Here is a 27,351-nt window from a genome sequence, read left to right as displayed (position 1 = left end):
TTAACATGGTTGTCTGTTCCTCCAAAACAGTCACCCTCATGACCTGAATAACTTATAAGGTAAAATCTTAAGAGTCTGACATGATTGATTTCTAGTTGTGATCATTGTGTTGCTTCATGATGACAGTGGAAACTAAGGGAATAAATAAAAGCTCCAAAATTGGTGTTGATTTTGATGTAAAACCTAAAATAATGGATAAAAATATATGGTCCAATAATGTTGTGATGAAGCATCTTTTAATCAGGATCTCCGGTGCACTAGTGCAATATACTCTCAAGACCAAGAACATTCCACTGGAAAGGAAATGATACCATTGAAAAAAATGCTGACTTAGTTAGAGTCAGTATGAATGTGCAATGCCTGAGGACAAAATTTGGTACATTGTCACAGTTTGTTGAGGAAGTGAGACCAGATGTATTAGATATATTTGAATACTGACTAACCCAAGCAGAAATACAATACTACAGATGCACTGGATGTGTGGAAATGGTGAATGCAGGGTGTACATGGTGTAGAGCAACAACTAACCATGGTGGTATGTCTGTGTATATAAGTAGTAAGCTCAGTGCCAAGAAAGTTGACTTAACTAACTTTTGTGTACATTTCGACCTAAAATTGGCTGCTTCGGGGCTGCCAGATGTTAACCTAATTGTTTTTTTCTGTGTACCATTCCCTAGAGGCAATTTTGAAAATTTCACAGACCAGTTGGAGAGCTGTCTGCCTCACCTAATGCATTAAAGGGCAAAAATTTCCTCACATCTAAACTTCAGCGTTCATATAGGGGAAGTTAGTGATAAAGAGGGAGCTTTCATGAACTTAGTAAGCAGCTATGGACTATTTATGGCAAATTATCCACAAAAAAATGGAGCTATTTGTCTGACACAGTTATCACAAACCTGAATAGTTGGGACTACAAAGTAAATATAGTTGACCCTGTACTTGTAGACCACAGTGCAGTAATCATGAAGTTATGGACAAACTCAGTGATAATGCAAGACATTCCTAACTGGAATTCTAATTATGTATTCAAAAATAGAGTTATTACCAAGAAAAGTTTAGAAGATTTCAAAACTACATTATCTTCTATACTTCAGCACCTAATATTTATGTACTGGCACCAAATGACAAAATCAGATGCTTGTTCCAGATCCTTGAAGTCAAATTTTATGAAAATTTTCCACTAAAATACAAGAGACATTCAATTGCCAAATCAAAATGCAAACAAAGTAAAGAGCTGATATGTGCCTAGACAAGAAAATGTATTGTCCAAATACTAACTGACAGAGTCAAAGCAGACATTGATCTTAAGGACAGAATGTACAGCTACTAATTACAGGCAGGGAGTATCTACAGAAAGGAAACACAAAAAGTACAGAAGGAAAGCAGTTCCAAATACATCAAAGCTGCTCACAATCCTTGCAAGGTAGCATAGGATCTGATTAATGAGCACAGAAAATGGTTCACCTCTTGCACTAATTCTTGCAGTCTAAATGAATTTGATGAATATTTTATAAATTTATTGGAAAGCACAGTAGGTGAAATTCCTGAATTTGGAAATAAATACAGCATGATAATGTGGAAGAGTGTGCATCCAGGAGCCCAGATATTTATAGCATGTCCTACAGCATACTAAAAACCATAATTAGTGAAATTGTGCAACTGCTAACAGTAAGTGCCTTCAAGCTGGGAAATTTCCACACTGTCTGAAAGTAGCATGCACAGTATCTGTCAACAAGGAAAGGTAATCCACATGAAGTGTCAAGCTACAGTTCCATAGCTGTAATACCAGTACTAACTAGGGTGATAGAATTGATAATGAAAGATCAACTGTTACATTACCTTGAAGGAAATAACATCATTTATGATACCAACACAGCTTGCAGAAAGGCAGCTCAGTGATAACAGCAGTACTTGACTTAGTTACAAGTATGTTTATACCAGAATCTGTAGCCCTAGTAGTTGGTGACCTTAGTAAGGCATTCAGCTGTATCCAACATAAGATGGTTCTCAGCAAGGTTAAACATATGGTACTGTGAGATCTGTTCTGAAAACTTTCAAATCCTACCTGTATAACAGATGACAGACTGTATCAGTGCAAGGAGCAGACCCAGGTGAAAAGAAGTTACAACATGGTGTGTCACAAGGATCCATAATAGGACCTTTGTTGTTCTTGATTTTTGTTAATAATGTACGCTCCAGTAGGCACATCTTGCAGATTTAGATGGCACAAACTTGTTCTCAGAAGGAGAGAATATTGTTAAGGCATTTCAACAAGCAGAAGTTGTGCTCAATGAAACCAATGCCTTGTTTATGATGAACAAGATGAAAATTAATGAAGACAAAACTCAGAGGATTGTATGCAACCTCAGTGATACTGGAGCACTGGGTCTTACAGCAGGTGTTAAACTTCTGGGCTCTTTCATTGGTACCAAGTTAACCTGGTTCCTATCTTTCACACTTCCTGTACCTCTTGAAGAAACTAAACAGCATGTCGGAACAGTACCTGCTAACAGTCTACTATGCTATGCCCCACAGTAACATCAGTTCTGGGCAGTTGTTGTGGGACCAGTCTACAGGCTGCAAGAAAGTGCTTCTTTTCAGAAAACTGACCATTGTAAACCAATTTTTTCCAGATTAGGAGTTCTGAATGTTTTCATCCAGGATGAATTCAACCACCTCATTCACATAAAGATAAATCATGAGCCCTACAGAAAGAGAAATGAAGTTCACCAGTGCTTCTATCACAATAAAGACAGTAAAGACAAACCAAGATGCCAATAAAAAAGATAAATAAATAAAAAAAAATTAAAAAAACCGCAACACACAAAACAGCTTCCCAATGCTGATCCTGAAATTACTTACTACTGTACCTAAGGGCATTCAGTTTTGACTACTGGAGCAACTTACAACTAACATTCTGTGTAAATCAAAAGAGCAACTTTTGTACAGAACTGAAGGAATCTTCTCTGGTGATAGGACAGGGTCTACCCAAACTGCATCTCCATTTTGCTGTTTAATTAAACTATGTTCTTGTATTGATTTCATAATTTTGTTATTATTGTAGAGCATATCATAATCTTATTCTTAACTCCAATATATTTTATAGTATCCTTATTAGTATCAAGTGGTATTGTATTCATTTTATTCTTGTAACATCATTGTATTTGACACTGTCTTTACAGTCATGGCTTAGAATCAGTAATAAATGGTAACTGTGAGTAGATTGGGCATATTTAACAACACTGAAACTTCTGGCAATGTTGTACTTATACTGTTACACCTAATAACCCAGAATTGCCATACATCATATTCTTCTCTGTAGCACTGCTCTGTGTGTTCTGTGTGATGTTCAAAGTCTGTGGTGCACAGCCCTTCATTGATGGCATTCAGATACTTTTTGATTATAGTACATTAATTAATTATCCCCCAGACTCTGCCATAACTATAACTTTATTACCTTGAAGACAGGAAGAGAAATGTAGTGCTACAGAAAGAGTCCCGAAGATTAAATAGGTAGATCACATTACTAATGAGGAGATACTATACTGAATTGGAGGTAAAAATAATTTATGGCCCAACTTTGCTGAAAGATGGATCAGTTGTTATGACATGTACTGAGGAATCAAGGAATAGTCAATGTGCTAATGGATGGAAGTGTGGAGGATAAAAATTACAGAGGGAGACCTAGACTTGATTACAACAAGCAGGTCCAAACGGATATAGGTTGCAGCAGTTATGCAGAGATGAAGGGGCTTGTACAAGATAACACACATGTTTCTTATGGTTTTTTGGTCTGTCATCACTCTTTCAAGTAAATCAGGGGAGAATCCAGAAATACAACTGTGTAATCTATTAAATTTTGGGCATGCAGCTGTGCAAATACTACTTCATCCACTGATATTTCAGCTGCATACCATCTGACCATCTTCAGAGTGAGTCACCAGACTCTACCCGGCCCAAATATCAGTAGAAGAGGTAATATCTGCACAGCTGCATGCCCACAACTATTCATTACACTACAAGAACTTAAAAGTGCACATGTAATTGTGTATACAATTATACACTCCTGGAAATGGAAAAAAGAACACATTGACACCGGTGTGTCAGACTCACCATACTTGCTCCGGACACTGTGAGAGGGCTGTACAAGCAATGATCACACGCACGGCACAGCGGACACACCAGGAACCGCGGTGTTGGCCGTCGAATGGCGCTAGCTGCGCAGCATTTGTGCACCGCCGCCGTCAGTGTCAGCCAGTTTGCCGTGGCATACGGAGCTCCATCGCAGTCTTTAACACTGGTAGCATGCCGCGACAGCGTGGACGTGAACCGTATGTGCAGTTGACGGACTTTGAGCGAGGGCGTTTAGTGGGCATGCGGGAGGCCGGGTGGACGTACCGCCGAATTGCTCAACACGTGGGGCGTGAGGTCTCCACAGTAAATCGATGTTGTCGCCAGTGGTCGGCGGAAGGTGCACGTGCCCGTCAACCTGGGACCGGACCGCAGCGACGCATTTATGCACGCCAAGACCGTAGGATCCTAAGCAGTGCCGTAGGGGACCGCACCGCCACTTCCCAGCAAATTAGGGACACTGTTGCTCCTGGGGTATCGGCGAGGACCATTCGCAACCGTCTCCATGAAGCTGGGCTACGGTCCCGCACACCGTTAGTCCGTCTTCCGCTCACGCCCCAACATCGTGCAGCCCGTCTCCAGTGGTGTCACGACAGGCGTGAATGGAGGGACAAATGGAGACGTGTCGTCTTCAGCGATGAGAGTCGCTTCTGCCTTGGTGCCAATGATGGTCGTATGCGTGTTTGGCGCCGTGCAGGTGAGCGCCACAATCAGGACTGCATACGACCGAGGCACACAGGGCCAACACCCGGCATCATGGTGTGGAGAGCGATCTCCTACACTGGCCGTACACCTCTGGTGATCGTCGATGGGACACTGAATAGTGCACGGTACATCCAAACCATCATCGAACCCATCGTTCTACCATTCCTAGACCGGCAAGGGAACTTGCTGTTCCAACAGGACAATGCACGTCCGCATGTATCCCGTGCCACCCAACGTGCTCTAGAAGATGTAAGTCAACTACCCTGGCCAGCAAGATCTCCGGATCTGTCCACCATTGAGCGTGTTTGGGACTGGATGAAGCGTCGTCTCACGCGGTCTGCACGTCCAGCACGAACGCTGGTCCAACTGAGGCGCCAGGTGGAAATGGCATGGCAAGCCGTTCCACAGGACTACATCCAGCATCTCTACGATCGTCTCCATGGGAGAATAGCAGCCTGCATTGCTGCGAAAGGTGGATATACACTGTACTAGTGCCGACATTGTGCATGCTCTGTTGCCTGTGTCTATGTGCCTGTGGTTCTGTCAGTGTGATCATGTGATGTATCTGACCCCAGGAATGTGTCAATAAAGTTTCCCCATCCTGGGACAATAAATTCAAGGTGTTCTTATTTCAATTTCCAGGGGTGTATGTCAGATCGTGCAAATGGGAGAGGCACTTAGCAACAGTCAGAGACATTTTGTGTAGAAAACTTGGGAGAAGCTGACAATGGTGTATCTCAAGATAGGTACCTCATAAAGGAAACTTGTTTATTATATGTCTGAATTTCAATTGTTTATTTCAGATTTTCTCTTTTATACTATTTATTTCATTCCTACATCTTCTGGCTCTCCAAGTCCAGGTGTTGACTTCTACCTCTCTGCACTTTCTTTTCATCTATCCTTTCACTTTTTCTATTTTTTGAAACTTTGCCGTCCACATAATGAGGAAATTTTAAAAATTTAAAAATGGCAGATTCAAGTACATGCATAAAAAATTGTATCACTCATTTTTGCCACTTTTTGATTTCATGGCCGGTAAGTGGATTGAAAATTTTTATATTAAAAACAACAGCAATAATAATAATAATAATAATAATAATAATAATAATAATAAAACCCGTGGAGGCCCAGGAAAAGAATAGGCCTCCGGTATGTTCTGCCAGTCGTATAAAGCGACGAAAAGAACAAACCACTAATAGGGCTAACCCCCCTTTTAGTGTGATTAGTTGGTTCAGGGCAGAACTGATGAAGCCTTGGACAAGCACTGTCGTGGTCGGGGACGGCGCTCGAACCCTATGCCCGTCCACAATGGTAACGACACTGCTAGCCACAAGGAAAATGATTTAAATCCAAATAGAGGTGTTTTTCAGGATATGTTCCTGCAAACACCCTAGAAGGAAAACAAAGACAGAGGATGAGATGGTCAGATGAAGTTAACCGACACTTCATGTTCTGTTATTACCAAGCAACAAACTTAGGAACCAACACAACTGGATACAGATCACAAGTGTACACAACATTTATTACCAGATACCCAGAATTAAAATTTTTAACAGAACAATGACTAGCTGATCAGATCTGGGTAATAATAAAAAATAACAGGATACCACAATCAGAATTAGAAAACATCAAACAACAAGTACAACAAATACCGGAACAAAATAATGTGCAATCAGAAGAAGAAGAATATACAGTAATGGACTCAAACATCCCAGAGCAAACAAACCAAGAACAATATGCATCAATTAAACACTCAGAGGAAAACGAAATCTTAAGACAGCCACCAGAAAAAGTACAAATCAAACACGAAGTGACACACATGTTAGATATAGAAGAAAAATTTCAGCTGACATATATAGAATACAAAGACACAAACACAGACATTAGACCATTCTTGCATAGACCACCAAATAACCCACAAGTCGAAACAACAATAACAACTATCAACACAATCATACACAACAAAATAAATGAAAATACATCTATGGAAGAGTTACAACTACTGGCTTATATAGGAGCACTCACCACACTAAATATACACACTAGGCAGAGATCAGAACCAAGCAACACACAGAAGAAACCCACAAAACCATCATGGCAACACAGGCTACAGATCAGAATAGAAAAGCTGAGAAAAGACATCGGACAGCTAACACAATTTATAAGAAATGAAATATCAGACAAAAAACGAAAAAGGGTAGGTAAAATCTCACAACAAGAAGCGATAGAGCAATTAGATGAAAAGAAACAGAAATTACAAGCATTGGCCAAATGACTTAGAAGATACAAAAAAATGAACATAGAAGGAAACAAAACCAAACATTCAACACAAACCAAAAGAGATTTACCAGACAATAGATAACACACACATTAAAATAGACAATCCACCAAACATAACAGACATGGAACACTTCTGGAGCAACATATGGTCAAACCCGGTACAACATAACAGGCATGCACGGTGGATACAAGCAGAAACAGACACATACAAGATGATACCACAAATGCCTGAAGTGATAATTTTGCAACATGAAGTCACCAGAGCAATTAATTCTATGCACAATTGGAAAGCACCTGAAAAAGATAAAATAGCAAATTTCTGGCTAAAGAAGTTCACCTCAACACATTCACATCTAACTAAATTATTTAACAGTTACATGGCAGACCCATACACATTCCCTGATACACTTACACATGGAATAACTTATCTGAAACCTAAAGATCAAGCAGACACAGCAAACCCAGCAAAATATTGCTCCATAACATGCCTACCAACAATATACAAAATATTAACTTCAGTCATTACACAGAAATTAATGACACATACAACACAGAACAAAATTATAAATGAAGTACAAAAAGGCTGTTGCAAAGGAGCACAAGGATGTAAAGAGCAACTGATAATAGATGCAGAGGTGACATATCTAACTAAAACCAAACAAAGGTTGCTACACTACGCATACATTGATTACCAAAAAGCTTTTGATAGTGCACCCCACTCATGGTTACCACAAATATTGGAAATATGCAAAGTAGATCCTAAATTGATACAGTTCCTAAACATAGTAATGAAAAATTGGATAACCACACTTAATATCCAAACAAATTCAAATAATATCACATCACAGCCAATACAGATTAAGCGTGGAATATACCAAGGTTGTGCCTTGCTCTGAACCCACTATCCAACATGCTAAACAATACAATTTATGGATACAATATTACTGGAACATACCAACACAAAATCACACATTTGCTATACACGGATGATCTAAAACTACTGGCAGCAACAAATCAACCAATTACTAAAGCTAACAGAAGTATTCAGCAATGATATAAATATGGCTTTTGGAACAGACAAATTCAAGAAAAATAGCATAGTCAAGGGAAAACACACTAAACAAGAAGATTACATATTGGATAACCACAGTGACTGCATAGAAGTGATGGATAAAACAGATGCCTATAAATATCTAGGATACAGACAAAAATAGGAATAGATAATACAAATATTAAAGAAAAACTAAAAGAAAAATATAGACAAAGACTAACAAAAATACTTAAAACAGAACTGACAGCAAGAAACAAGACAAAAGCTATAAATAATTATGCTATACCAATATTGACCTACTCATTTGGAGTAGTGAAATGGAGTAACACAGACCTAGAAGAGCTCAATACACTTACACAATCACAATGCCACAAATATAGAATACATCACATACATTAAGCAACAGAAAGATTCACATTATGCAGAAAGGAAGGAGGAAGGGGCTTTTATCAACATAAAAAACCTACATTATGGACAGGTAGACAATTTAAGAAAATTCTTTATAGAACAAGCAGAAACTAGCAAAATACACCAAGAAATCACTCATATAAATACATCGGCTACACCATTGCAATTTTATAACCAGTTCTACAACCCTTTAGATCACATAACATCAACAAATACGAAGAAAGTAAATTGCAAAAAGAAAACACTACATGGCAAGCAAACATATCATCCACCACAGCCACACATCAAACAAGACACATCCATCACATGGCTAAGAAAAGACAATATATACAGTGAGACGGAAGGATTCATGATTGCAATACAGGATCAAACAATAAACACCAGATATTACAGCAAGCATATTATTAAAGATCCCAATACCACAACAGAGAAATGCAGACTTTGCAAACAACAAATAGAAACAGTAGACCACATCAGAAGTGGATGTACAATACTAGCAAATACAGAATACCCCAGAAGACATGACAATGTAGCAAAAATAATACATCAACAACTTGCCATACAACATAAACTAATAAAGCAACATGTTCACACATACAGGTATGCACCACAAAATGTACTGGAGAATGATGAATACAAATTATACTGGAGCAGAACCATTATAACAGATAAAACAACACCACATAACAAACCTGACATCATACTCATCAATAAAAAGAAGAAATTAACACAACTAATCGAAATATCCATACCCAATACAACAAATATACAGAAGAAAACAGGAGAAAAAAAATTGAAAGATACATCCAACTGGGTGAGGAAGTCAAAGACATGAGGCATCAGGATAAAGTTGACATTATACCAATTATACTATCAACTACAGGAGTCATACCACACAATATCCACCAATACATCAACACAATACAGCTACATCCAAACATATATATACAACTACAGAAATCTGTAATTATTGATACATGTTCAGTTACCCAAAAGTTCCTCAATGCAATGTAACATATACCGTACAGTTAAAAGGAAGTCACGCTAGATCGAGATCTGCGTCACTTTCCATTTTTAACCAGACATAACATCTGAGAAAGGAAAGAAATAATAATAATAATACCCTCTTTTGAAGATAAGTACTGGCCATCCCATCTCTCATTTTGCGTACTTTACAATTTTCTGAGTGAATATTATCCTTTTTGTACCAGTAATAACAAAAATTGTAGCAATAACACTAAACAGCAGAAATAAATAACACTGACTACATACTGAACACATTGTTATTTTGCTGCCAGAATAGTGCCCTTCTTGAAAGGCCACATATTTCTATGCCAGAAGCAAAGAAAAATAATCAGCAGAGAATAGACAATGTGAGCGATATCCTGCTATGGTAGGCTATTTGTTAATTGAGTTGGCATTTGAAAAATGAACTTGGCTGTCTTCTGTGTTGCTGTGGTGATTACTAAACTGAGTGAGCAATCCATGTACTATCAAAGAACCTGCAGGTAACAAAACAACCTACAATATTACTAAAAATATTGGAATCAGCCTTTTGGAGATAGGTAGCAAAGAAGAACTACTTGCTGAAAAAGTTATAGAGAAAAAATAAAAAGTAAAAGGTGCAATACCTTAAGCAGTACAATGAGCTAAGTGGCAGATACAAAATTCTAATCGTGAAACAGTGCTTTTCTGTATTGTTAAAATAAAACATGGTCTCAGCTTCTTTTTTTTCTTTTTTTTTATATAAAAAAAGACATTGTAATGAAGACAAAACATGGATTCAGTGTATCAAAAGATGACAGAATGAGGTAGACCTAAAAAAACTGGTAAAATGGCTATGTCTGATATCCAAAAAGCTTTAAAAAGGTTGTGCTGTAGGAAAGCACTAGATGCATAAAAAATAAAAAAAACTTCTAGTTGAAATACCCGACACTAGCACATGTAACACTAATTAAATACTTCACAGAAGCAGTAGAAGATCCTTTTTAGAAATATATTCACACCCAGTGGAAAGTGTTATGTATGTACTAGTTAAAACTGGGGCTACTGAGAAATACAGCAATTATCATCCAATAGCCTATCTCTCCATTGTGTACAAACTGTTCTTAACTGTTTTCTTCATAACTGTTTTAAGTGATAGGATCTACACTATTTGTGAGAAAGGATTAGGAAGAGAAACAATGTATTAGAAGCTTTTTGCATTGAAAACACCTTGATCTACATATATACTTCACAAACCACCATACAGTCCCTGGCAGAGGGCACTTCTGTTTCTGGTACTATTATTATTTCCCCCCTTCCCTGTTCCATTCACAGGAATAACTGATGGTAAGCCTGTAAAGTTTTAATTTATTAGATTTTTCAACAATATTATGAAAAGGTTAGTTACTACTCTCCATATAGCAGAGATTCTGAGTTGCAGATAGGTACAACAAAAGAGCTTTATTAGGTTTTTCTTGTCATAGTCATTTCATGAGTCATATGTGGGATAATGTGGTATGCTACCACACTAACCTGGGAACATATGCTCTTTGACTTTCAAAGTGAACCTCTCAATGACTCACAGTGTCTATCACTGTGCTTTATTGAGGATCTCCTTCATGGTCTTGGAGCTAATAAACAATCCTGTACAAAACACATCACTCTTCACTGAACGTTTTCTATCTCTTTTTATTACTTCATTTTGCTAAGGATCCCAGCCTTCTGAGTAATATTCAAGAAGTGGTCAAAGAAGAGTTCTGTAAGACACTTATTTCATGGATGAATTACATTTCCTTAAGATTCTTCCAATGAATCTCAGCCAGATATCTTCTTTTACTAGCATTCCTCTCTAGGTTAATGTGGACAATTACTCCTAGGTATTTTACAATAATTACTATTTCCATTGATTTATCACAAATAGTGGAGTAAAACTGAAATGTGTTTCTCTTCCTGTTTTTACACAATACATTACATTTATTTTTATTTGGGATCAACTGCCAGTCCCTGCATCAATCACGTATCTTCTATGGGTCCTCCTGTCTTTTGCTTCTGGCGCTGAAACATTTCTAAAGATAACAGCACTGTCTGCAAACAGCTTTATGGGGTTGCAAAAATTAAGAGCTAGATCATTAATATATATTGTAAATGGTGCCAGTCCTCCAACTCTCCCTTAGGCTACTCCAAACATTACCTGTCACTATTTTACTTTTGAGAATAACATGTTGAATTTTATCTGCAAGGAAATTTTGAATTCACTCACAAATCTCATCTGGTACTTGAGATGTTCACATTTTGTTCACTAATTGCCAGTGCAGAACTGTATCAAATGCCTTCCTGAAGTCAAGGAACATGGCACCATCATGGGCACTGTTCTATCTCTAATGACCTCATTGTTTGTGGGACAATAAACCCTAATCTTCCTTCCTTCCTTCCGGGAACTGTCGTCTATGACCCTCTAGATTTCATTCGTTTGTGAAGTTGATGTTGATTCCTACAGAAGAGTTTCTCATTCTCCAAAAATGTCATAATGCATGATCAAAAAACATGTTTCATAATTATGCATGAAACTGATGCCAGGAAGAGAGATCTGTATTTATCTACATGTCTGTCAATCCTTTTTGAAAACATGAATAACCTGGTTTTTCCTATGTCTAGGTACACCTAATTTCTGCAGCAACCTATGATAAGCTACCACTGGAGGAGTGCAAGTTCTTTTGTGTTACCTGTGTAGAATCTGATAGTTATCTCACTCAGTCCCAGTACCTTTCCACAGTTGAGCATTTTTAATTGATTTCATATTCTGTGATCACTTTCTAAATATCTGCCATCATGACATTATGCAATTAGTCAAAGGAAGAACCATTTGTGACCTTCCACCGTAGAAATATTGAAGGAAGATTAGGGTTTAATTCACCATAGACATCGATATTATTAGACACAGTCTACGGTGAAACAGTTTTGGAAGACTGAATTCAATACTTTGGCCCTCACCTTCCATTTTGGTGCCAGTATGGTCATGTGAACAGAAGATTTAGACATGCTTACTGGCTTCCACATGGCCCAAATTTTTTAGTGTTTTTGGTTACCAAAATTTTTCTTCCACATTCATTAAATGCTTCTGCCATTGCTCTCCTTATGCTCATTTTCACTTCTATGCTCATTTTCATATGCAATGAAGCTCTCTTTAATTTCATAACAACTTTCAAACAGTTCTACTGAGCCATGGTGGGTCTTTCCCATCCCTTATAATCTTGCCCAACACATACTGAACTAATGAACATTGTATAATACTTCTGAATTTTATCCATTTGTGCATTAAATCTTTGTCACATCTGAGATCATTTCAGAATCAACTGAGCCTCTGGCTTATAACTTCCACTCAGCTGCAAATCAAAGGATCATGAAAGATTCTGGATGTAATGCTGCAAATAGCTTGTAACCCCTGTGTGATGTTAGCTACCTTCACCAATGCACCAAACCAACTAAACCAACCAAGGATGGCCTCAGAACCTAGGTAGGAAGCATCATTCATATCCATTCTCTGAGGTTGTCCAAACTTGGCAGGGCTTTTGCTACTGGCCCACCAGCTGAAACATCCCATACTGGCTCAGATATTTTACCAGAACAGGGCAGTGTCTTGTACAGATGGTGTGCATCATAAGAAGCAGTGACAGCTGAGTTTGTGGGGTATTTAAATGGCAACAGAGGGGTTGCAGCTTTTGTCACAGGGTGCTCTAATTTCACTGCAACTCAGGGCAGCAGCTTGTTGATTATAGCCAACACAGCTTCTACTCCTACTCCTCGATTCAGTGCAGGTACTTTTGTCCTGACAACCATTCATAATTTTCATAACAGGTTCACCTAATTACTTATGATAAAACATGTGAAAATCTTTGCAGTCCTTTTTCGGTCTCTTAAGAAATTCATTCATATATTATTTTCAGAATTTTAAAGAAATCTCAAACACATAAATTGTCACATTTGGCACTCTAGTCAAAAGACTAGCTTGACCTATTTTGTAAATCACAACTACAATTCAGTCCATGTTAAAAGTTATTGAAATGTTAAGGGAAGAAAATCATGGTGATAAGGTCATTAGTGTCTCCGTGGAGGAGTTTGTAGTTATGGCACTATTTGTGTAAATAAACTAAATTGTTTGTAACATTTTTTGTAATTATTTGATTAGAAAAATAATCTCTTCATTATACTGCCGGCATTACCTTTTTTTATCTGGTGTATCATAAATGTGACTTCCATGATGGATTCAGTGGTTAAAATTTATTATAAACAACAATGGCAATAATGTCAACAACTTTTTAACTATTAGAGCTTCAGACATAGATTTATGTTCAATCAGCTTGTCCCACCGTCATGGTACCAAAACTGACATCTTTTTTTCTCAAGAACGCTTATATCAAGTTCTAATGTGTTTTCATTAAAATCATATTAGTGAGTACATTTCAAGTGACAGGGCCCTCCATATTAGCTCATCTGGTGACCATATTGCTGGAACACATCCCTTCTTCTGCCTGGAAAAACCTCAATGATCACTGGGCCTCGTGGCTTGCTAGCCACCTTTACTTCCACCCAGCTTGCCAGTCATGGTCCGTCTGATAGCTGGCCACCCCTACAAACATTCACACTGACCCACAGCCGACCTGTCAGATTTAGTCCATCCTGCAACAGTCAAACCAGTTGCTTGTAATATCACATTGAGACATACATCAACAAAAGACAAGGATATCATAGAAACTTAATATGTATGTGTGTTAACATTGAAGTGTTATTCATGCTTATGCCAGCTAAATTTAATTGCATAAACTAGAAATAAAGCTGCTGCTTTGAAAAAAGCTGCAGTCCTCTGTTCTGCTAAGTAGCTGCTGTTCACACACCATTGGTAGCTTCATATTTACTTAATTACAATGGTATTTTTCAAACAAAATAGTTACCTATATCTGTAAATACTGAATCCTCTTTTATGGCAGTACATCACTACTTGTCATGCAACTTTGTTACAAACAATGCTACTTGCCATTAGCTCTTAAAGCCTTTCTGTCTTTCAAATAAAACTGTAGTTTGTAGAAACAGTGATGAATGAGGTTTGTTTTTAAATTTCTTTCAACAGTTTGGAATTCCCAATTTTTTGCTTTGTGTTAGACTGGACCTTACTAAATATCTTAACCTCACTCTGATTCTGAGACAAGTAGGCAATGTCTGCATGAAAATTATTTTTGTCTTGCACTGTGTACACCACAGGCCAAACTGATTATAACTGTCAGCAATAAAAACATTAAGAAGTAAATTTATTAGAAAGAGAGTAATAATTTTGATACCCTTAAAAGACTTCTGCACAATGTACAGTTATCTACTGTACACAATATCATTAATGCTAACCACTGCTGAATAAACCGTTTATGTACTTTAGATGCAGTGCTCCAGAATTATCATATCATTTCATAAGGCAATGAATAAAAATACAGGGAGTTTCAAGATGGAATAGCAATTGCTGTTCACCACATAGCAAAGCTGTTGAGTTGCAACCAGGCACAGTGAAATAGGTTGTTAAAAATATTCAGCTTTGAGACAAAGTCTATCTCCAGAAGCAGAAAACTTATCCACATTCACACATACATGGCCACTATCACTGGGCACTAAGGCTCAACTGCTATGGAGATGCAGTTGCAGTTGCGCCTTAGTGCTTCTCTGTCCTGAACCATAGCAGAACTGAGGTACCAGGGATGACTGTAGTAATTTCCCTTTTCAGAAGCTCTGAGTATTACTTTTGCAACGTCAACTTAGCCTAAATATGACTTCTTTCACTAGAACACCAGTTCACACTTTGATGCTGAGTTTTGTTCCATCATCCTTTCTGTCATCTCCCATGCAGTTGGCATAGCAGCGGGAGCCTGCTGCTATGCCAGCCAAAGCTGTGGTGCAACACGTCTCTCCTCTTCAATGGATCTGATCCAATGAATCATAGACATCTGCATCTCTGGAACATGTCTTGACAACACATCTCACAGTTTGTATATGCGGATGGATTTGTGTGTGTGTGCGAGTGTACACCTGTCCTTTTTTCCCCCCTAAGGGAAGTCTTTCCGCTCCCGGGATTGGAATGACTCCTTACCCTCTCCCTTAAAACCCACATCCTTTTGTCTTTCCCTCTGCTTCCCTCTTTCCTGAAGAAGCAACCATCGGTTGCGAAAGCTAGTAATTCTGTGTGTGTGTTTGTGTGTTCTGTTCATTGTGCCTGTCTGCTGGCGCTTTCCCGCTTGGTAAGTCTTGGAATCTTTGTTTTTAAAATAGATATATATAAAGATTCCAAGACTTACCAAGTCTTGTTTTTAAAATAGATATATATAAAGATTCCAAGACTTACCAAGCGGGAAAGTGCCGGCAGACAGGCACATGAACAAAACACACAAACACACACACAGAATTACTAGCTTTTGCAACCGATGGTTGCTTCTCCAGGAAGGAGAGGGAAAGATGAAAGGATGTGGGTTTTAAGGGAGAGGGTAAGGAGTCATTCCAATCCCGGGAGCGGAAAGACTTCCCTTAGGGGAAAAAAAGGACAGGTGTACACTCGCGCACACACACACACACATATCCATCCGCACATACACAGACACAAGCAGACATATTTAAAGGCAAAGAGTAAGGGCAGAGATGTCAGTCGAGGCGGAAGTACAGAGGCAAAGAAGTTGTTGAAAGACAGGTGAGGTATGAGTGGCGGCAACTTGAACTTAGCGGAAGTTGAGGCCTGGCGGATATCGAGAAGAGAGGATATACTGAAGGGCGAGTTCCCATCTCCGGAGTTCGGATAGGTTGGTGTTGGTGGGAAGTATCCAGATAACTCGGACGGTGTAACACTGTGCCAAGATGTGCTGGCCGTGCATCAAGGCATGTTTAGCCACAGGGTGATCCTCATTACCAACAAACACTGTCTGCCTGTGTCCATTCATGCGAATGGACAGTTTGTTGCTGGTCATTCCCACATAGAAAGCGTCACAGTGCAGGCAGGTCAGTTGGTAAATCACGTGGGTGCTTTCACACGTGGCTCTCCCTTTGATCGTGTACACGTTCCGGGTTACAGGACTGGAGTAGGTGGTGGTGGGAGGGTGCACAGGACAGGTTTTACACCGGGGGCGGTTGCAAGGGTAGGAGCTAGAGGGTGGGGAAGGTGGTTTGGGGATTTCATAGGGATGAACCAAGAGGTTACGAAGGTTAGGTGGACGGCGGAAAGACACTCTTGGTGGAGTGGGGAGGATTTCATGAAGGATGGATCTCATTTCGGGGCAGGATTTTAGGAAGTCGTATCCCTGCTGGAGAGCCACATTCAAGGTCTGATCCAGTCCCGGGAAGTATTCTGTCACAAGTGGGGCGCTTTTGGGGTTCTTCTGTGAGAGGTTCTGGGTTTGAGGGGATGAGGAAGTGGCTCTGGTTATCTGCTTCTGTTGGGAGGGAGGTTGGGAGGGTAGTTGCGGGATGCGAAAGCTGTTTTCAGGCTGTTGGTGTAATGGTCGAGGGATTCAGGACTGGAGCAGATTCGTTTGCCACGAAGGCCTAGGCTGTAGGGAAGGGACCGTTTGATATGGAATGGGTGGCAGCTGTCATAATGGAGGTACTGTTGCTTGTTGGTGGGTTTGATGTGGACGGATGTGTGAAGCTGGCCATTGGACAGATGGAGGTCAACGTCTAGGAAAGTGGCATGGGATTTAGAGTAGGACCAGGTGAATCTGATGGAACCAAAGGAGTTGAGGTTGGAGAGGAAATTCTGGAGTTGTTCTTCACTGTGAGTCCAGATCATGAAGATGTCATCAATAAATCTGTACCAAACTTTGGGTTGGCAGGCTTGGGTAACCAAGAAGGCTTCCTCTAAGCGACCCATAAATAGGTTGGCATACGAGGGGGCCATCCTGGTACCCATGGCTGTTCCCTTTAATTGTTGGTATGTCTGGCCTTCAAAAGTGAAGAAGTTGTGGGTCAGGATGAAGCTGGCTAAGGTGACGAGGAAAGAGGTTTTAGGTAGGGTGGCAGGTGATCGGCGTGAAAGGAAGTTCTCCATTGCAGCGAGGCCCTGGACGTGCGGGATATTCGTGTATAGGGAAGTGGCATCAGTGGTTACAAGGATGGTTTCCGGGGGTAACAGACTGGGTACGGATTCCAGGCGTTCGAGAAAGTGGTTGGTGTCTTTGATGAAGGATGGGAGACTGCATGTAATGGGTTGAAGGTGTTGATCTACATAGGCAGAGATACGTTCTGTGGGGGCTTGGTAACCAGCTACAATGGGGCGGCCAGGATGTTTGGGTTTGTGAATTTTAGGAAGTAGGTAAAAGGTAGGAGTGCGAGGTGTCGGTGGGGTCAGGAGTTTGATGGAGTCAGGTGAAAGGTTTTGTAGGGGGCCTAAGGTTCTGAGGATTCCTTGAAGCTCCGCCTGGACATCAGGAATGGGATTACCTTGGCAAACTTTGTATGTAGAGTTGTCTGAAAGCTGCTGCAGTCCCTCAGCCACATACTCCCGACGATCAAGTACCACAGTCGTAGAACCCTTGTCAGCCGGAAGAATGATGATGGATCGGTCAGCTTTCAGATCACGGATAGCCTGGGCTTCGGCTGTGGTGATGTTGGGAGTAGGATTAAGGTTTTTCAAGAAAGATTGAGAGGCAAGGCTGGAAGTTAGAAATTCCTGGAAGGTTTGGAGAGGGTGATTTTGAGGAAGAGGAGGTGGGTCCCGCTGTGATGGAGGACGGAACTGTTGCAGGCAGGGTTCAATTTGGATAGTGTCTTGGGGAGTTGGCTCGTTAGGAGTGGGATCAGGATTATTTTTCTTCTTGGCAAAGTGATATTTCCAGCAGAGACTACGAGTGTAGGACAGTAAATCTTTGACAAGGGCAGTTTGGTTGAACCTGGGAGTGGGGCTGAAGGTGAGGCCTTTGGATAGGACAGAGGTTTCAGATTGGGAGAGGGGTTTGGAGGAAAGGTTAACTACTGAATTGGGGTGTTGTGGTTCCAGATTGTGTTGACTAGAATTTTGAGGTGTTGGCGGGAGTGGAGCTGGAAGTGGGAGATTGAGTAGATGGGAGAGACTGGGTCTGTGTGCAATGAGAGGAGGTTGAGGTTTGTTGGAAAGGTTGTGGAGGGTGAGGGAGTTACCTTTCCGGAGGTGGGAAACCAGGAGATTGGATAGTTTTTTGAGGTGGAGGGTGGCATGTTGTTCTAATTTGCGGTTGGCCTGTAGGAGGATGCTATGTACAGCCGGTGTGGATGTGGGAGAGGAAAGATTGAGGACTTTGATTTGGGATAGGAGTTGACGGGTGTGTTCATTGGCCGAGTCGATGTATAGGTGAAGGATTAGGCGGGTGAGGGCTATGGATTGTGCTGTTTGGAACTGGTATAAGGACTGATGGAAAGAAGGATTGCAGCCAGAGATGGGAACTTTAAGTGTGAGGCCTTTGGGAGTAATGCCAAATGTCAGACAAGCCTGAGTAAATAAAATATGGGAGCGTAATCTGGCTAGGGTGAAGGCATGTTTGCGGAGGGAATGTAAATAAAATTTAATGGGGTCGTTGTAGGGATGTTGTGAGGTTGACATGGTATTAGAAGGTGGAAAGGGTAATATGAGGTTAAAGTGAAAGTAAATAGAAATTTATATAGGGAGAGATAAAGGTGTGAAAAAAGTCGAAAAAGTGTTGGTTTGAGATGAGCTATGTTGATCCTGTGCTGAACTTAGGTTGGTGAACAACAATGGGTGCAAAGGTTGAGTAGTTATGTTGTCTCCAGATCACGTTAAAGGGTGGGGAAATTCAAGAAAATTTCGAAAAAAAATTTTTCGAAAAAAGTTTCGAAAAAATAATTTCCGAAAAAATAAAATTCGAAAAGATTTTTCGAATAAAACCTCGAAGAATGGGTGTGTAAATGTATTCAAAGGACTGGTTATGTACTGGCAGGTTATGAGAACGAGGCTAACAATTGTTTGATGAAGAAATAATAACGTGTAAACCTGTGGGAAGCTGCTAAAAAATGATCGGTTATGTGGGAAAAACGGGAATGGAAATAAAACGAAAGTTGTTGGAAATAACTGGGATGGTTGTGTAATGGGTGAAAGGAACTGAAGCTGTGAAATAGTATTCACGAGTTTACACGAAATGTTTTTTAAACTTGGAACAATGGATTTTATAGCAGCGGTTAAATGACACTCCAGACCATCACTCCTGGTTGTCAGGCTGTATGGCAGACAACAGTCAGGTTGGTGTCCCAATGCTGTCTAGGTCATCTTAGACACATCTTCAGCCTGGAATCTCATTGACATGTGTAGGCAGTGGTGCTATACGAACCTGATTGCCACTTGCCATACAGCCTGACAACCAGGAATGATGGTCTGGGGTGCCATTTCTTTTCATAGTAGGACACTTTCAGTTGTCATCAAAGGTACTTACAGCAGCATGTTGACAATATTCTATGTCCTTTTTTGCTGTCCTTCAAGGCAACCCATCTTGGGCTTATATTTCAGTAAGCCAATGCCCACCTTCACATGGTGAGAGTTTCTACTGCTTGTCTTTGTGCTTGCCAAAACCTACCTTGGCCATCAAGGTTGCCAGATCTGTTCCCCATTGAGAATGTCTGGAGCTTTATGAGAAGGGCTCTCCAACCAGGTCGGGGTCTTGGCAATCTAACGCACCAATTGGACAGAATTTGGCACAACATTCATTAGGAGAACATGCAACAACTCTATCAATCAGTGCCAAGCTGACTAACTGATTCCATAAGGGCCAGACATGGACCAGCATGTTACTGACTTGCTCAATTTGTGAAGCTCTCTCTGTTGAATAAATTATCCAATTTTTATGAAATTGTAATCATTTGTTTGTCTGTACTTGTAAATCACATCTACCAATTTCTGTTCCATTTGGATAATTCCTTTGTGGTTCATTATCTTGTTTTGTCATAGAATGTAGATGCAGACTCCTGCTGGCACAATCATCATAATGATTTTGCAATGTCAATCATTAAGGTATTGCTGCACATGCCGGAGCACCTGATCCGCAGTAATGCAGCACTCTTCAGTTGCTATCAGCTCACTAAACTTCCATTGTTTTTCACACTTATCCATTACTGAATTATAATATAACAAATACAGAGACACAACTACAAAAATAATATTGCAGCACTCAGATTGCTTGATAAATTATTTTAAAAAATCATATTTTACCAGTAAACTGTTCCTCCCAATTGATCATTTGTGCTTGGCATTTCTTCTCATTTATCTGGTGGATTTTTTTAACTCACTGTGTTGGAACATCTCTCAGAATGTTATCTCTGTGACAAAAGTCTGCCTTATGTAGTCTGTTCATCCTTTATGAGGGATGAACCTTGCAGCTGCACATTATTGGCATCAGTTTCCTCCCAGTTGGAACAATGCCTCACCAAGTTCTATCATGAGCTGATGAAGATCAGTTTTTGGATAACGCTTCTTCTTACCTTCAGTAAATATTACATTGCAAGTATGAACATTTGTATGAACCTTCTTATGCTTAGGTATCCCTTTGTCAGCCTGATCACTAGTATGACAAGCAATTTCCTCTTTCTTCTCTTACACCCCCCGCCCTTCCTGTATGAGTGCCACCATCAAAGTTGGTGATGAATCAGGTGCAATACTTGCAGCTAAATGTTTATGTACCTCCTCATTATCCGCAACATTTTCAACATAATTAACATCATCAGCAGCTTTTTCTTTGTCCTTTGCAGTATCTGCAACGGAATTACTCTCTGTGGCTATGCTTTTCTTGACACAAAAAACCACTGGCACTTTTCTGTACATGTCCATCCAGGATAACAATTGACCCAAGCTCCATGGCCTGTAGGCAGCACTCATTAACTCCCATTATCACCCATATTGCTATTCACATACTATTCATCTCATTATGACACCTTTAATTTGTCTGGCACTGCAACTGTTTCAGACTCTGAATTCTTGCAAGATGTTAGAGCTAATAATCCCACTGCATTTTTCTCAACTTCCACAAGTTCACTATCTTCTGCAGTAACCAACTCTTAACATTAACTTTGTTCTACTGACTGTTTGCTCTTGCACAGGTTCTACATTTATGCAATGTCTCCATTTCTTTATGTCTAACATAATTTACCCATATATTAAAAACAAAGACTTACAGACTTACCTTAGGGGGAAAAAAGGACACTCGCGCACACACACACATATACAGTCTGTATATGTGTGTATGTGTGTGTGTGTGTGTGTGTGTGTGTGTGTGTGTGTGTGTGTGTGTGTGTGTGTACCTGTCCTTTTTTCCCCCTAAGGTAAGTCTTTCTGCTCCCAGGATTGGAATGACTCCTTGCCCTCTCCCTTAAAACCCACATCTTTTCATCTTTCCCTCTCCTACCCTCTTTCCTGACGAAGCAACCATTGGTTGCGAAAGCTTGAAATTTTGTGTGTGTGTTGGTGTGTTTTTTTAATGTGTCTATCTACCAGCGCTATCCTGTTTGGTAAGTCATGGAATCTTTGTTTTTAATATATTTTTCCCATGTGGAATGTTTCTTTCTATTTTATTCATATCAATAATTTACCCATAGATCAACAATCTGCTCCCCATGAGTAGCCCACTTTTCTCCCCCCCCCCCTTTTTTTATCACTCATGAAACTCTTGACTGGATTAACTTGGCTACAGGTAACTGCACCTGTTGCAGGAGCATGTAAACTAGATTTTTACCCTCTCACAGCCTTCAATTGTTTAAGTGTGTCTGCATTATCTGCTCTCATTTGAGCCATTGCAACTGCCAAAACTCATTACGTTTCCTCTAGGGTAAACCATTGTGTTTTCAAGAATAATATTTTGGAAGCTCTGTCCCATAAATACAGCAAAACAGAAAAACAGGAGAAACAAAATCACATGATGAGGACACTTTATTGTAACATTATCAAACCTATTTTTGTTCTGATGCAACTTTCCCCCGAGTGGCAGTTCAAGATTGATGTGTTAACACCTTAAAACAACCTGAAAGTTATAACTGTACCATAACCCCTGCTTACAATATACATAGCCCATGTTAACCAGCAGCAAAGTAACGTATGTTTTTGCAATCCTCAGAACACTGCATGGTTCACTTGCCACAATTCACATATGAAAACAGAATTAAAGACATAGCAGAAGACTGACTGATTCTCCACAACACTATCAGGGGGAAAAAATACTCTGCATTCACCCTACTGTTTCTTGATGCTGGGCACTGTAGCTAGGGGCATGGTTGTGGATCCAAGTGCAGACATCAGCAACCATTTATGTTGCGATCTGTAGAGGTGACACACTTCTGACACCCTGTAGAGAAGGGTAGCCCCATCAAGCCCAGTGGATTAGTGTCAAGGTCTTGTGTGCCGGCCAGTCTGTGGATGGTTTTTTATTGCAGTTTTCCAACTGTCTCATGAATGTGGGCCTGTTCTCCTTATTCCAACTCAGTTACACTAAGTCAGTGATACTCTGCCACACAAACATTTGGGGTTACACTTGTCTGGTGGTGTGAGATGTTCCTGGGGGGAGAGGGGGGGGGGGGCAGTGGGGTGAGTGGACTGCTGTAGCCTGTTGTGTGGTTGTGAACCACTGAGGGCTATGGCAGAGATGAAGCCTCTCTGTTGTTTCTTGGTCCCCAGTTCAATAAAATACAATACAGTAGTGTGATTTTAATACTCTGCTAGAAACACCAAGAAAGTCAGAAAAATTTACTGCTGTTGAGTGACTTAATGGAGTTTAATTTCATCCTAAGTTTCTTTTAAACCAATGTCTGTTGGTGGTGCATCAGTTTCTGCAAAAATAAATTGAATGCCTCTGCATATGGCTGTTTAAGTACAATGTCTGATGCTATTGTTTGGTAGTAACCATTTAAACTGGTGGCTATTGATTTCAGTGTACCATTATTTCTGCCACAGCTTCCTTTTGGGGTCTCAGTTTCATCCAAGTTGATATTTTGTTTGTTTCTTTCACTTTGTTTTTTTTTCTTGTGTTTCATTTCTTTTGTGTAATGGATAGCTGTTGCTTCTTAAATAACTGACTGGAGAATTTAGTGAAACTGATTACAGTTTGTTACCAGAATTAGTGCAAAAAACTTCATATCCAGGAGTTATCTGTCTATTACCCCCATTTATGTGTAAGTTTTCTCTTGTCTGCTTTATGAAAAAACAAGACACAGGTTGTAAGAATGTGTTAAAGTGCTAAATTTTCTATATCGAGTTTCTGCTTTATATATCACGGAAATTCTTCTTTCTTTTACTTGTACCTTTATCCACATCAGTGCAGGGTCAGTGTGGTTATTAATATATTTGGTATGGTTAATTTGAGGAGTGACTGGATGCCCTTACTGTTGCCATTCCATTACCTACCGTGACGAAATATGTGTATCCCAACTGTAGACATGTAATATTAGTCATGTGAAAGTTAGTGAAAATTTTTGAATGTTTGCAAATAGTGTAACTGAGGTGGGACTTGGGTGCCAGCCAGGTACTCATCTAGTGGGGTGTGGGAACCACCTAAAAACCACATCCAGACTGACCAACATGCCAATCCTCATTGTTAATCTCCCCTGCAGATTCGATCCACGGCCAGTGCACTTTCCCATCTGGAAGTGACATTTTAACACCCACAGCTATCTAGGTGGGTTATAAATCTCTGAATGTAGATGCAGTAAGATCATACTTAGTTATTTATATCATCAGAAGACGTCACAACCAGTTACAGGCAGTACGTGCTTGTAGAAATGCATCAAACAGAACATCACATGAAGGATTGTAATTACCTGTAACTTTCAATGATTTTTTTAAAACTTGGATTGAATTAAGGTACCAGCCGTATCTGATATTGTGCTGCACAGGTCAGTGATTCAGCCATGTGGAACCATTTATTTCTTTACACCTTTCCACTGCTGAACTACACATTCAACTAGACAATGCAGCTCTCATTACCTACAAGTTTTGTCAGTGTACCAGTATACATTTAAAAACCATGAACGTACTTTCCTGACTTATCAATAATTCTATGCAGCTAGGATACTGTGAAAATACATGTGTGTCTGTTGGATTCTACTCTGATGCAACACAACACATTGTAGATAGCTACTGAGAGTCATGGATCAGTGCAGTTTCAGTGTTTCCAGTGTCTGCCAATATTAGTTTATTCCATTGACTTATGGAAGAGATGTTATGCACTGTTTAATTTAGTTGTTTCCCAGTGTATAGGAATGTAAAGTTTACATTAAAGGATAACAAATAGCTTGAATGGTACAATTGGTAAACAATTTGCTCTCTCCTAAGAAGTGGCTTTTATTGTGTGGAGTGAAGACAATAATTGACAGTTACGAACTAACAGTGGAACATAATGATGGTTAGAAACTTCCTGGCAGATTTAAACTGTGTGCTGGACTGGTACTTGAATACAGGACTTTTACTTTTTGCAGGCATATTCTCTATTGACTGAATTATCCAGGCATGACTCATGATCTGCTCTCATCAATTTACTTAAATCAATAACTGTCTCATGCTTCCCAAACTTCGTTGTGTATAATTATTGGTATGACTTTAGAAACATCAACATGGATGCCTTCTGATGTTAATGGCATGCAGAGCATTTTCATAAGATTGATGTGCCTGCTTCTTACATCATACATCTCCCTTCCACTCCCTAATTGCACTACATTCTGACTAACATAGTTGGGTTCAATTTCTTCATCTTCATATTGCTCATTGAGAAAGTATTGTTCCTAACTGTCTTATTATAATAGCTGCCTTTATGCATGTTGTATTGGCTGTAATGGCATCATTCCATTCTCTGTAAATGTTAGGTCTTGATATCTGTTTATTTAGCATACGTTTTTTAATATGTGAATTTTCATTTTTTCCTTTCCTTCTCTCTCTTCTTCCTCCCCATACTCTCTCCTTTCCTGCCTCTAACAATTTGTGCAGTAGTGGAACACATTGTTTCATCCTGTACAGTACTGGTACAGCATGTTCTATTATGAACACTAGTCTGTACATGTCATAAATTGCACATCACAGTTTGCTAGTGAATTTATAGATGCTTGTTTTTTGCTTGAAGTCAGGCAGATAATTTATGTTTACAAATGCACTCATAAAATTTGCGCTAACAGATGTTCTTTATAGATTACAGTGAATCATAGAGGACAACAAAATACAATTAGATCATGGCATATCTGTGTGGAAGGGACCACATTAAAGTGGTGCTGCTTATACTTCATACACAAAAAAAGCAAAGGGCATACTGTAGTCATACAAAGAGCCTTTTATTTAGTCATAGAAATTGAACTCGAGTTCTGCAAGCATAATAATCACATTGCATTTACATGTATGTACGGTGATAATATAACAAAAAATGAAATTACTTGCAAGTATTTCTTTTTTTAATCTTTAAAGGCAGCTTCATGATATCAACCTACTATTCTGATATTGCCTTAATTTTCTGATATGAACTTACAACACTAAATAAAAATGAAAATTTTTTATAGGTACTCATTGGTGTTGGCTGGACAGTGAGCCTGTTAGTACTGGGTGCAGTAGTGTGGGGGCCATACCACCTGCTCCAGGAATGCGCTAGCCTTACAACAACTACACTGGAGTCTGCTGCCTATGCTGCTCTACATCGATTCACTTGGGCACTTGCCCTTGGATGGATTATCATTGCATGTTACCATAATCTCCGATTTGGAGTTATAGGTAAGTTATAATGAAACATTAGGTGATAATAGCATTTGAGCTCTTCTCATAATCTCTGAATGTTACAATGGTGCTACTCTACTTACAAGGAACATATTCTGACTGTTTGCATCACTGCAGATGGTATACAATATTTTTATTATTTTGTGGAGAATTCCTGAGTAATTTATTAAAGAGAATAAATAAAATGACAGACAATTTTGAAAGATAAACTGCATTTCCAGTCATTAATGGAATTACTAAAAAAGGTAACTGCTGGTTGCGAGTTGAACACTGTGTGTTAGTGTAACATGTTAGAAACTGCTTCACTCAAATGAAGGTGGAGTTGATCTCCTACTCATAATACAGTATTCCAGGGTTTCCCTTCAATTTCAAGAGTTTCATTAGTAACATGATTCATCATCATCATTAGACATTTTACATCCATAGGTAGATAGCTGGACTTTACCATGCATTGAAGACATAACAAGTGTGTGCATCTACAAGTAATCAATTAATAACAACAACAACAATAATAATAATTCGCTTTAAATCCATCAGAAAAGTTTCTTGGTCCATCTACCATATATTCAACTGGTTAGTCATAATTGCCTTGCACTACACTCTGTTTCTGATTCATTTGTTTGTTTTCCTGTCTCTCTTAGTAATCCACAACTTGCATATCTCTACTATTTCCTTACCAAAACTCAGTTTTTATGCTTTTTGCATCATCAAATCATGTCTCACGAACATAAATCAAGACTAATTTTCCATTTAGAATCATTGGAAACTTCATTTTGAAAACAATATTTAGTTTATTAAACACACACTAGCCTTTTTCTGTTATTTTGTTGTTTGTTCATTTGTTTTCTTCAGCTGCACTAAACCCTAAACCTCATCAGCTGCTTGTATGATTTCATTGATATTAATAAAATTTTATTTTTGATTTTATATTTTTCATTTTTTGCAAATCAGTCCTCAAGCCTTTTTACTCACTTGGACTGTCAAAACCCTCAAATTGTTGTTGAAGTTTGCACTGAAGGCAAACAGCACAAAATCATCAATGAAACAAATGTGGTTC

At 39.3% G+C, this 27,351-nt stretch overlaps 1 protein-coding gene and 1 long non-coding RNA gene across 2 annotated transcripts in view; one reads left to right on the top strand and one right to left on the bottom strand.

Moving 5' to 3' along the window:
* The window catches only part of LOC126281712 (O-acyltransferase like protein-like), a 253,122-nt gene that overhangs the window by 209,076 nt on the left and 16,695 nt on the right, over positions 1 to 27,351 (top strand). Inside the window, exon 11 of the mRNA XM_049980887.1 lies at positions 26,084 to 26,291. Coding sequence (XP_049836844.1) covers positions 26,084 to 26,291 — 208 coding nt within the window. The remainder of the gene's footprint in view (positions 1 to 26,083; positions 26,292 to 27,351) is intronic.
* Positions 1 to 27,351, bottom strand: part of LOC126281713 (uncharacterized) — a 52,953-nt gene that overhangs the window by 18,734 nt on the left and 6,868 nt on the right. The window contains exon 2 of the long non-coding RNA XR_007551298.1: positions 14,017 to 14,236. This is a non-coding gene — a long non-coding RNA (uncharacterized LOC126281713). The remainder of the gene's footprint in view (positions 1 to 14,016; positions 14,237 to 27,351) is intronic.

The sequence above is a fragment of the Schistocerca gregaria genome, chromosome 7 (assembly GCF_023897955.1).
Source record: "Schistocerca gregaria isolate iqSchGreg1 chromosome 7, iqSchGreg1.2, whole genome shotgun sequence".
In the NCBI taxonomy this organism is placed as follows: domain Eukaryota; kingdom Metazoa; phylum Arthropoda; class Insecta; order Orthoptera; family Acrididae; genus Schistocerca; species Schistocerca gregaria.
Note: the sequence above shows the minus strand (reverse complement) of the source record. Positions and strands in the feature narration are given on the sequence as shown.